This window comes from Tetrao urogallus, assembly GCF_951394365.1.
Source record: "Tetrao urogallus genome assembly, chromosome: 18".
Classification (NCBI taxonomy): Eukaryota; Metazoa; Chordata; class Aves; order Galliformes; family Phasianidae; genus Tetrao; species Tetrao urogallus.
In genome coordinates this window covers 3,349,307-3,361,961 of record NC_136831.1, presented here as the reverse complement: position 1 = coordinate 3,361,961, position 12,655 = coordinate 3,349,307, and the positions used below count along the sequence as shown (strand labels likewise).

Sequence of the window (12,655 nt, the reverse complement as noted above, 5' to 3'; positions counted from 1 at the left end):
TTTTAGAAAAAACAGAAGTGAATATCTTTAATAAAGGTGCTCTCAAATCGCTCCCCGAATACTGAACCCATCGGTCCTTCAAACCAAGGTTCTCAGAAAGTGATTAACACTAATTACTACTTTTTTTTTTTTAAATACCCAGCAAATCCACTTTTCATTCAGCAAGGCAAAATGGCCTCTTCTCTTGTCTCAGAGCACCATCGCTGTAATACAGAGAATTCCTACGATCACTGCTGTCAAACGTGATTCAATTTTAACAATTTTTGTATCGATCTTATTTTTATATAAAGCCCTGACTACACAGATGCATTAGATCGCTGTGATATCTTTGTTAAGAGACCATCAAATGTTTCACAATGGACATTGGTCATTAGTCTCGTTAGATGATTATGCATTTTGGTAGCTTCCTTTTTTTTCCCTTTTTAATTAAAAATACATTCTGTAATTCCATAAAAGACACCCGTATTGTCTGTTAAGCTCTCTGCAAAGACAAAAGTGAATTCTAACACAAAGACCAGATGAAGGAACAGAAACAGAAAAACGATGCGTCCTTGAAAGCAGATAGATACTTATTGGAATTTAAATAAACAGCAGCTCTTCTAGTCAAAGGCAATGACATTTTTTCCCCTGATTTACATGTCATTCTCAGGGCAGCGATGCCCAAACGACTGTACGCGGCCATTCAAACTACAAAGAAAAGGCCAAAGTTTCTTGCTATTCAGATTGTTCCGATTTTCATAATAGCTGCCATGATTCCAAGTTCTTTATGCAGCGCCTGTAGTAGCGTCCTATATCCCGTTGCAAACAGAATGCACAACCAAACTTTGGGCTCCAGTCTTTAACAGAAACAACCCACAACAGAACTAAATAGAGATATACTTACAAGATGCCTCCCAGATTCTCTGAATTTGCTTAAGACAGTCCCTTTGCGCTTGTGCTCGACGTTATAGAGAACAGTTGTAACAAACGTGGTCACGTAGACAGAACTCAAACCATTTTTTAACCCAGGATATACAGCTCTGCCTTGGTACACAAATGACACGAGGCGAATAGGTAAGATACAACTCTGCAAGGGCTCTCGCAAATAGCTATATAGTCGAGACGTATCTATCTTAGGCCAAAGAAAAAAATCCAAATAGAAACCAGCCCCTTTAGCTCTTTACGCCTTTGTTCGCTCTCACAGTAGAAGTGGGGAATCGGGGACATGGTTTAATTTTTCAGAAGCCATCTGAATAACCTCTTCCCAAGCGTTCCCACAAAATTCTTATTTTCCTTGGAAATCCGTAATGGTGGAAGCAGAGAAATAACCCCTGGCTCTGCAATGTATCCCCTGTCCTCCTCCAGCACGCGACTTCTTTTCCAACAGGCTTAAGGCAGATTTCGATAGTCTGAATCGTCCAAGGGTAACCCAAAAAATTTGTTAAAAAAATTAAATATTCGATTTTGCTTTGCCAGGTTAGTTTTCAGTAAAAGACACAGCCTACCAGTCTACAGGAAATTAAAACGAAAATTCCTCAATGTCAGTCGTACATCTCATAGAGAAGGCAGCAGTGCGCGAAAAGCATGTCGTTAAGGATGCCTTACGAAAATGTCCAGTTTTAGTATAAAATATTCCACACGTGATAAGCGATTCTAATGCTGATTAGTAAAGACTATTTTCTGAATACTCTTCAAACTATGAAACCATCTTAAATTTTTTAATGTTGCCATTTTAGGCCTTTTTCATACAGGCTCTTTGACACCATGCCATCCTTACCGAAAAATATATCGAAAAAATGCAGTAAGATTTTTTTTTTTTTAACTGAAAACTAATAAAGATCATTTTCCATGCTGACAGTGCACATTTCATCCAGAAGTTTGAAGAGTCAAATGCTACCCCAGCTGGGGGTTATTCTGCCAAATGGCTTCCAACAGTGACCACAGAGATGGAGGATGGGAGGGGTGCATGCGTGCGTAGGAAAATAAACGTGATGGTAAGCAACCCAAAAGGCACATTGTCTGATCAAATATCTGACATACGTAGCCAAACACACAATACAAATCTAGAATGCAAAATTGAAACAATAAGATAAGGACAAAAATGAAATAAAGCCATCTGTGAGTTACCTGCAGAGATTTAAAACAAAAAAAAAGCATACAAATGAAGTAGACATAATTCATATGGATTTGCCCAGGAAGGAGAAAAGGAGGGGTGAATGTGAGGGCTGAGGGGGAGAAGAACAGATACCTTTTTTCTTAAACAAATCCATCATGAAAGAAAATGAGACAAGATTATAAATAGGCCGAGTTATAGCGCACCATGGGATTTTTAATCTGGCTACCTGTGGTTTTTGCAGTTAAAGCCCTATTCAGTAGTGGGAAGGGAGGGGGGAAGCGGAAAAAAAAAAAAAAAAAGGAAGAAAAGAAAAACAAAATCACGTTTACGTGCCAGTTTCGCAAATGATCACACAGCGTACATCACCAACCATGCTGGAAAACAGGAAACCCCAATTATTAGCATTTTCTAATAAGTGTACGCCTTTCAAACGTTATTGATCGTTACCTGCCCGTCTCGCTTCCTGCATTCCTGAGTTTTGCTCTCGTGCTCTGCCATGGCAGCGCGACTCTGCTTCTCCAGCTTCTCGATTTCCCGTTCGTGGTGTCGGACCAGGCAGTCCTTCTCTGCGTTGTGCTGCTGGAATAGGTGCGTCTTCTCCTGTTCGTGCTCCAGCTTCAGCTCCACTATCTGATTGGACAGTGAGGAGTACAGTTCATCAATAGAACATCCTTGTCGTCATGACAACTCGTCTACAGCTTAATTTTCCCCTTAATTTCATCAAGTTGGCGATTTTATTTTTACGTCACTATTACCTCACCTTTTAAAAAGCCACCGTTAGCGTGACAGAATTCCTCCAGACAATTCCAACAATGGCGACAACCGAGCAAATCCAGCGCATCCTTAACCAATTTGGTGGTACAAATGTCGGAGCGTTTAAAGGAAAAAAAAAAAATTGCATTGTCGCGTTCCGCAAACGGTCCCCCCATACCCTGCTGCTGCTCATCCGCGGGGCTGAGGATCCTAAATGGTTAATAGCCAGCCTGCTCGCCCCTTTGCTCAAGTACACAAACGCAACCCCCCCACCCCAGTATTAAATCTTTCAAGGATTTCTTGATGATTTTCCAGAGCGAAAGCTCTTCCTTCAACATCCAACGTTGTGGTGCGTACAGGTTTTGTTTTGTTTTCAGAAAAAAGAAAATTATAAAAAACAAAGCTCTATTATCCCGTTGTCAGCCACGCTACCCCAACATAAACAGATGTATGTGTTCCAGAAGGGCACCTGCTGTGCCGCAAGCCCGCACCAGGGTCTCAGAAGCAGCGCTCTATTCTCAGGATCCTTTCCCAGTCCGCACCACACTGGCTGCTGTGACCTTGGCCAGCCCCAGCCTCTCCCCGCTAGACTGAATGGCAGCCCGAGACCAAGGGCCTGGTTGCCGCAGCTTTGATACTAATCCTCCCCGCCTGCGCACAATGGCACCCTACCTGGCCTGCACACTGGAGCAGCCAGGCGGCCTTTGAAGCAGGTGATGAATAGGGACGGCAGGAAGCCGCTTCCCCACTGAACTCCGGGCCACACAGCTGCTAAGAACAGTCACTTGGATTTTTCTTCAGTTTTGGTGGATTTTGAGGAGAGGGGGGAAAAAAAAAAAAAAAAAAAAGAAAAAGAAAAAGAAAAAGAAAAGAAAAACGCCCTGATGGAGAAGATGGTGGGTTATGTGCAGCGTGAGAATCCAGCTTCAAACAGAAGCTGTCGGGAGGAGCCGGCATCGCAGCGCCCGGCACCTATCTTAAAGCTGCAGCAGGCAATTCCACGCGGGCCGCGGCCCCAGCAGTGCTCTGCCTGTGCCTTCGGGTGCCCCTGGTTGTGGCTTTTGTATAAAATTTGAAGCGAAACAAAACGCAACAACTTCTCTCCAACCGCGGATCGGAACAGCGCAACATTTGAAGGCAAAATGTTGTGGGCTCAGCACATACACCCAAAAACAGCATGAGGGGAACAGAGGTGATGTTCCACAGTTTAACATCTCCATGTTATTTACTGACGCCCCATGGTCTGCCCATCACTGCCTCATGCTGAGCTCTGCACCTCAGGTTTTTGCCCCATGTTTGTGCACAAAACTGTTTACATTCAGCTGCTGTTGGTGCCCTCAGCACATTTAAACGAAAGTATTCTTGTCCCCTTCAAGTAACTATGAAGGCTTTATCCTGTTCCTGAAAATCAAGTCTTTCAGACATCAGATCTGATTAAAAAGAGACCATGCTAACAAAAAAGGTCTTTTTGTTGGAGCTTTTTCTTTTTACCTTGTTGACCACACTTTCAGCTGGTTGTGCCATGTAAGGTCTGGGGTGAGAAGCTGTGAGAAATGTACATTATTTTCATCTTTACTTTTTCAGTTGAAGAAAAGAGAACGTTCCGGAAGGAGGCTGGGGCAGATCTGCTTCCTCCACCAGCTGCAGCTCTGTGCGTGCATGGTGGGTTTACCCAATCAAACTAAGCACTTTCACTTAGAAATCACTCCACTTTCAACACGTATATTGAAGTAGCAGAGCATCTGAATTTAAAAAGGGGAAAAGGAGTGAAAAAGAGCAGCGTTACTGCCCACAGAGGGGAGCGTGTGTGGTCCGACGTTGGAACAGAAATGGCGGCAGCGTAAGGTGAGGGGTTACCAACAGTCATCAGCAAGTGCAGAGTGTGGAAGAAGCCCTCCCTGCTCAGAGCGTGCAACTGCCCATGGCAGTGCCTGCAAAACTGACCTTCCCTCACAAATCTTAACAATCCCCCCACACTCATGAGCAGAAAATGTGCTTTCCTGTATAAATAACAGCAAGTGAACGAGGAAGTGTTTCACTATGATGGTGAACACTCACTGAACCTTCTTTTCCCTTAAGAACCACCAAAAAAAACCCTTGCCAAGAAAAGAAAGACGACCATGCTGGTTCACAGCAACAATCCGACTTCTTCATCACAGGAAGCTGCATGAAAACTATATGAAGTCTTCATAAGTCAGTAAGTATTCTGACTCTTCTTTGAGGCAGCACACACATTTATGAATAACAAACCAACAAACCACCTTTTAAAATTGCATCATTTTGAGGTCTTTCTGCACCTAAACCTAGATGCTTAGCACTCCAGATGATATTGAGATGTCTACTCATATCTGGAATGTGTCTGTAAGACAGAGGTTGAGATGCTGCACATCTCAGCCAAAAGTAATGTGATATTCACAGTGCAACAGCCTCCGTGCCAGGCAGGTGTAAGTGCACCTAACTGCAGAGGTACTCCAGAAGAAACCAATGAAGTCCTAGCATAAAACCCTGCTGCTGTTTTGGCTAGGTCAGTTTGTGCACCCAAAGAACAAAGCTCAACAATAAATAGTCTGACAATTGCACAAGACTTTTTCAGAAACCACATACTTGTAAGACAATCGACGTCAGCAAATGCGTTTTTAAAGTCCCTAATGTAGACAAGAGCTTCTACTATACAGTTTTTGCTTCTGCATCACCCACCAAGTTTAGGCTTTTCAATTTTAGAACAATTTCAACTTGTTCTCAAGAACAAGTATGCCTTTGAAAATCTTTTTACAGTCCCCAAAGGAGTGAAAGGAAATTAGTTAGCTCACAGCCTCTTTGAAAAATGTAGCTGCTACAATAAATATTTGACACCAAAGTATGAAAATACATGTAAATTTATGTCCACAATTCCAGAAATATTATAAGTAACACCTACATAAAATATGGTTTTGCATGGAAGGATGATTTTATTAGCCTTGTTTTGGCATGACTGTATTTCTGAGGGCCTGAGAAGCCACCGGTAAATTATGTAAGTCATGCCAAAGAACTGAACTAAAGCTCATTCATTCAGCACACACACAGCACTCCCATTTAACAGCAATTTTATCTTATAAAAATTTAAGAACATTTTCAAACATTTTACTGGGGATTTTATTTCCCATTCCTCCACTGGTAAAACAGGTGTCTTCATTATAATTACGCTGCTCAAAACCAGCTCTAACCTCTGACCAGCGCACCGCACGACATGCGATCTATCCCCAAACACCAAATGTAGTAAAAGCTAGCGTTTTCTGTCTCCTAAGCCTACACATAAATGTGCGTGTTTCATGAGGATATGGGGATTACCCATCCCTGCACATACACTGCTTCTAAAGTAATCTGATATAACAGACTTGAGGAACGAGTATTAATCATGCTGGGCTCTGGCTTAGCATAACTTTGGGTGGAAAAGAGGAATCTTTACTGCAAAGCAAGGAAGTACACTAGAACTATTTCACAGCAGATTAATTAAATGCATTTTACAAGCAAACTTTTTTTTTTTTTTGAGATTTCACTATAATTTTGAAAACAAAATATGCCAAAGATAGAAGGACTGTAATGAGCAGAGGGCAGTGAAAAATACCTCAGTGCGGATCCGTATGTTACCAGTGAGGCAGCAAACACATTCTGGGCAACGTACATCACACACACATGGCAATTATACTTTACTTTCTATTTCATTGCAAGTTGCAATAATTTAATTGTTGCAACTGTGTTTCCTGTTACTTTGCAAACTAAGAACCGAGAGAAATTCAATGATGTAAATGAGTCGTTAGCAAAACTGCAGTGTTATTAACCCTTTCCACAGCAGTATGCCTGAGTGGTCTCAGTAGGTGGCGAGACCTGATCAGTAAGCTTTCATTTACAAAGACCTTCCTGAAGTAATATTTTTTTAAGCATAGGCAGCAAAAGCATCACACAACCCTCTTATCTTCTCAATCAGCCCGCCATGAGTAAATTTATTTTTAAATTGCCAGCATGATGGCACTGAAGTTGCATCCCTGTGAACAAACCACATGTGACACTGACAAACATCAGTAGGTACCCACTTTGTCTGCCTCAAGAAAGCCAATGAGGTGTGCAAATAGAAACATTTCTTTCAAAGTAATACACCTTGAGTCATGGCAACTGCCTGTTTGTAGCAGGTTCTGCTGCAGAATTTACTGTACGTTGTCTTTGTTTATCCAAGGACTTTCTTCAAATGCTGACAGCCAACTCCACAAGCACTCGCAGGCTGACTTGTATTTACTGCAGGCATCAATTTATGATCCTGACCTCATGTCCCTCCTCCCAAAGCTGACTGTTGACTATCCAGGGAGCTGAGGCTCTTAACTCTGAATCACACACAAGTGAAATGCCTGAAGGAGTCAGTGTAAATACCCATCCATCTGATTAAACGGCTCTGTAAACAGCAATGGTACAGCTATGAGATTTTCACCCACTCTTTTTACTTGAAAGTTAAATTCATATCCTTTTCCCGATTGTGAGCTTTAGCTACAGCATGAAGTGAAAAGCTGATGACTGAAGAAACTATTCCTCAGATATTCCAAGCAAATGGCATTCATCTGCGTGTTAGGATGGTTGAAAGGATACACTTATGCATCCTGGATTAATTTGTTAAATTTATGCAGCTTGTTGCTGATGACATGAAAAATTTAGAGGCTCTACTGGCATTCTCATTTGGCCTCCATGCAAGAACAGGCTGTATTTCAATTATCTTAGGCTACAGACAAAGAGGAGAAGAACAAAGCCTTCTACAAAGATGGTGTCCTTTCAGCCAAACCAGCATACTAAAAATATTCAGGCATTCACTGTTTGAGGAATACATATTTCAAAAGCATGTCTTTGCAAATGTTTTCTTCATTCAAGTGGATAACAGGCTGGTCAAAAAGAAGCTAGAAAAAAAATAAAAAAGGAAGAAAACAGCCAAAGAAAAGCTGGGACATAAGTGCAGTGGCAGGAACTCTCAGCTGTGAAGAGGCACAGGGACAAAGCAAGCTGAACGTTAAGCTTGTTATCTCTATTAATGCGTGCTCCCGAAGACTTAAGCATGGGACTGAAGTCAGAGTTCAAGGTGTACACATGGTCATCATATCTTGTCATATGATTGGTGATGCTGGGAGCCGTTCTGAAGACGTGACGACCCTCCAGCAGCCCACATCCATAAGTCTAATCTGCATTTCTCAGCCTGAACAGCCTCAGACCTCAGATTCGCAGCCAGTAGTTATTTTCCTAACAGGATGGCTTCCCAAATCCCACCCATGCTTTACTCTATTCCTCATTTAAGCTGCATTTTCCCTTTCTCTCAGGAGGTCAGCCTTAACACCTCCTCCATACACAAACTCTTCTGGTTCAGTTTCGCAGAGAAGACATGGAAATTCTCAGTAAGACTCTTTGAAACATTTAGCAGCTAAACTCCAGTAAATGGGAATTAGTGTTTATTACCTAAATATGCTTGAGTCGATCTTCAGAGAAAAATTAAAATATAAAAAAATACAGGTGAAAAATTCCTGGCCTCCAGCATTTCAAGAGAGTATTGCTACAATTTCAGCAAAAGCAAAATGTCACCTCAGCTTTAATCACCCAAACACTGGCAAAATCTTTTGGCACAAAGTTGAACAGCTAAAGATCAGGAGGGGAAGATGCAAAACCATTAATTCTCAATTAAGCTTTAGAATATTTTTAAGAAACTGAGCGTGAGCCTGCACTTGTAGCCTTAGTATTAAATGGCACTGCTAGTGCTGTGGAAGACGTTGGTTTTTAAATCTACGCCTCTATGTACAAAACAATGACCATGATTACAAAACGTCGTATTTTACCTCTGAGGAAGCTGTGCTCTTTTCTTCACATTGCATTCACTGGGAAGTTATATTAAAAAAGCCATTAAGAATATTCTTCCTCTTCACATAATATTTTCCTCTGCTCCAGCACACTGCTCTAACAAGAACAACTTCATCTCTACCTCTAATTCTCGCCCTTGCTGCTGGCAGGTAAGACTACAGTCATGCTTTTTTCCACTGTTAACCAGCTGATTCTGCATTTCTTTAGCTCTCCTTTTATATAAAAGGTACATCCAAGCTCAACCACACCTTTGTCTTGCTCTAGACTTAAAAGCCTAAACTAGTTCTCTCATCTTTACCATAATTTCAAAGAGATTTTGTAAAACACCCAGTAAAACATCTCTGAAGGTGCTCTGCCTCTACTGTTTGGCTAAACAGAGCAAGAAGCCTGCTCTAATTATTCCTTCACAAGTTTTACAGAAGTCAGCACTCAACAATAAATGCCTCAAGAAAGGATTTCCTGAGATACAAGGAGATTCTTCAGCTACCACGTAATACTTTTCCTAGCTTTCCACTTTGTCATAGAAGGATGAATAATTATTATTTTAAAATGAAATAAACACAAAGAAAAAAAGCCCAGAGAAAAGCTTATTTAGAAATCCAGGTTGGCACCCACTCTCAGAGAACATCCACAGCTCAGCAAGGAGCACCATCCTCCTACAGCAATTCAGCAGCTTTTTCATTCCGTGTTCTCTGCTAGGAATAAGAAACACCACAGACTTCAGCTGTCTCACTAGCCTCATATGTCAACTTTTACACAATCTCTCAGTTGTAGCCCTTCAGCAACACCTCATAAATGGATGTAACTGCGATTGGAGTGATCTATTACACAATTATTTTTTTAAAAGACAAATGCAAACAAATAGCATTTAAAAGAGCATCTCCAAAAGCCACTGAAAGGGTTCAATTCATGAAAATTTATTAAGGTCTGCTTGAAACAAAAGTAAGTGCTTCACTGCACTGGGAAGTGTCCTCGCTCAAAGCTGTGCTCCATCACGAGTGCTCTGCTGTGCAATCACACCTTGCTCTGAGAGCTGCAGCATGTTGCACGCAGGGAAGAACCATATGCATTACTTTGCAGCAACATTTCCTGCCTAAAATCTGTTACAGCCAGATTTGGTTGCAGACTTTATTTTCAGACATTTAAACTAACAGAAAGTGATCGCAGCAGAAACTCTTCCCAGGTATTTTGAGCTAAGCTGAGAATGTCATTAGAAAGCAGAAAAGAAAAAAAGAAAAAAAGGGTGGGGGGTTTGCAAAAAACCAAACAACCAGACAACCTTTTTTCCTGTGCTGATGGTGCCATAAAGCCTGACTATAGATACTGCAACCATTTCAAAGGCAGGAAAGGCTGAGGCCTTCACTGTGGTGTCCACTGGCTTTGAAGTGCCGCAAGCAGCTGCTCCCAGCAGATAGGAACTGTGGTACTGTTGGAGTTATTTTTTTTCCCTTCAAAATATACTTTCAAATCTAACAGCTGCAAGTAGAACAAAGTTGAGCTAAAGTATATTTAAAGAAAAAACCCACCAGCTTCTCTCTAAGAGCGTTCTCAGTGGATACTTCAAAAGAGTGGCGCTGAATCAGATGAAGCTGGAACGCAGTACCGACACGTGACAGCTGAAACAAAATGCTGCAAGATCCCCTCATTTCTTCTTCTAAAAAAGCAAAGATTCAAAAGGAAACTGGAAAAGTTGAAAAAAATGTTAACGTCCATCATTTCGTTGGACCTTTTTCCTAATTTTTCAAACAAAAGATGTGAAGTTTCACACACACACAATAAGCTGATATTTATTTGCAGGCAGGGACATCTTTCAGTCCCATTACCAGCAGCTCAGATGCACATCTGTAATCTCTCTGAAATCAATACTGAAGATTACAGTGAAGCACTGGCAAGTATTCATAGAAAGCAGATGGAGAAAACCACGGCTCTCAAGTTCTTACACTTCCAAAATGTTTCTCAGGTTGGAGGAGGTAATACCACATCATTTGGTTCTTCATTATCAACTCCACTTAATATATGGACAACAGAATTGTCCTGCAAGCTACCAGTGCTTCTTCTGCCACTCCATGCCAACCCGCCCCAAGTAAACCTGAAGCTCAATTTTCCTTCTCTGTCTGTACAAATTCTGTTCTATAATATCATTTAGACACTTGAGGCAGAACATCTAAAGCAATTACTACATTCCTCAGAGAGCTGAAGTATCCTGTTTGTAGCTGGGTGCTTATTTCAGGACTGGAAGTCTGCTGGAGCCATGCTGAAATGTGCCACCAATTCTAATTTACTACCCAATTTAAATAGTCTAAATCAGCCTATTACTCTACAAGTAACAACTGAAGAAGCATGTAGTAAAACAAGGCAAGGAAATGTCTGCTTTACAATCTTTTTTACAATCTTAGAATTTCTGAAGCATTGAGAGCTACTGGAACTACTGAAAGGAGATTTAAGAGTGGAAGAACTGAGCTCATACCATTCTGTGGTGTGCTGAAGGAGTTTTACATTGCAGAAATGACAATGCAAAAGAGGGCAGTTCACAATGATAACCTGTTACAGTCTGCAGAAAGGGTCACATTTTTCATGCCTGCAAGCTTTCAAAGAACATTCTAAATGAAGCATGATCAGAAATGAAAAAATAACGGGGCAAATGCAGGATTCCTATGAAGATTCTTCTGAAGCTCTTGTTTAGCTGTTCAGTGTTGAAACCCTTTCCCTGTGTTTCAGTGTTATTTCATGAAGGCTACTTATCACCCTAACAAAGAGCTGCTGGACATCTCAAATGAAATCAAATTGAAGCAGCAAAAAGCTCCTTTTGGAGGAAAATGTTTTCACTGATATCAACCACAATATCACCATTGTTACAGAATACAAACGTAAAATGATTCATCAAAAAAGTTTAAACCACCACATTCACTGCTTGCTTTTTGGGTTGTTTTTTTCTTTTTGATCCAGCATTTAGGAGTTCCAAATTTGAGGCACAAAGGTACAAGAAAATAAATAAAAACCAAACCGTGAAATTAAGCACTGTCACTTTCCCTAAGTGCACAAAAGAGCGAGTATTTGGCAGAAAATTCTACCTATGGCTCATTATCTCCTCTCATACATAGTGAAAAATAAATGACCGTTTGTTGATAGAAAGAAGAAATGTTGCAGCATCTTATGAACTGCAGCTTAGTGTTCATAATTACAGATCACATTCCTAGATGTGGGAACAGAATCTTCGAATAAATACTTACTTGTGGCTTTAAAAACGTACCACCAATTTTGAGAGTTGTAGAGAAAAAAAGAAACCATCATGCTACCAGAGTGATGGGAACATAATACTCCACAAAAATGTTCACTTTCAGGTGGACACCACCCATCCAATGCTTCCCATCATCCTTCCTTCAATGTGTCCTTTAATTGACATTGAACTTCACCTTCAATGCAAGCATTTATTGCTTTCATAAATTAAAAAAATTAAATAGAGTGATTCCTTAATAAGGAGCGTGTTCTTGATTTCTAGCCCTCGAGAAGTTCTACTGAATTACAAGAGAAATGAAATTCTCCCCGCTCTTCTGACAAATGGGCCCATCATCTTCTACAGAAAATCCATGAGCAAAAGTCCCAACAAAGCTGCAGGTTGGACTGCTCCTGATTCATGCAATAGAAGAGCCATGAGTGTTTACCATCCACACACAAAACAAGCAGATGCATCTCATTGCTACGCAGGACAGCTTTGCATCCTCTGTCAGGTGACATCATAAATAGTACTGTTGACAATTATGAGTGATAAGGAAAATACCTTGACCTGAATTAACAAACTCTTCAATTCAAGCTTAACTGGAGAGCTATGCACAACACACACTCTAGGTTCTCCCAAACACTGGCTATGAGCGGTCTCAGCACCCTCGGAATGATCCCAATTCCTCAGTTACTCAAAGAAGTGCCTTCTGAATGGAATACAGCAAT

At 41.0% G+C, this 12,655-nt stretch overlaps 1 protein-coding gene across 1 annotated transcript in view; it reads right to left on the bottom strand.

The window, feature by feature from the left end:
* CEP112 (centrosomal protein 112) overlaps nucleotides 1–12,655 on the bottom strand; it is a gene marked incomplete at both ends in the record, with an annotated part of 145,394 nt that overhangs the window by 80,845 nt on the left and 51,894 nt on the right. Inside the window, one exon of the mRNA XM_079544254.1 lies at nucleotides 2,543–2,725. Coding sequence (XP_079400380.1) covers nucleotides 2,543–2,725 — 183 coding nt within the window. The remainder of the gene's footprint in view (nucleotides 1–2,542; nucleotides 2,726–12,655) is intronic.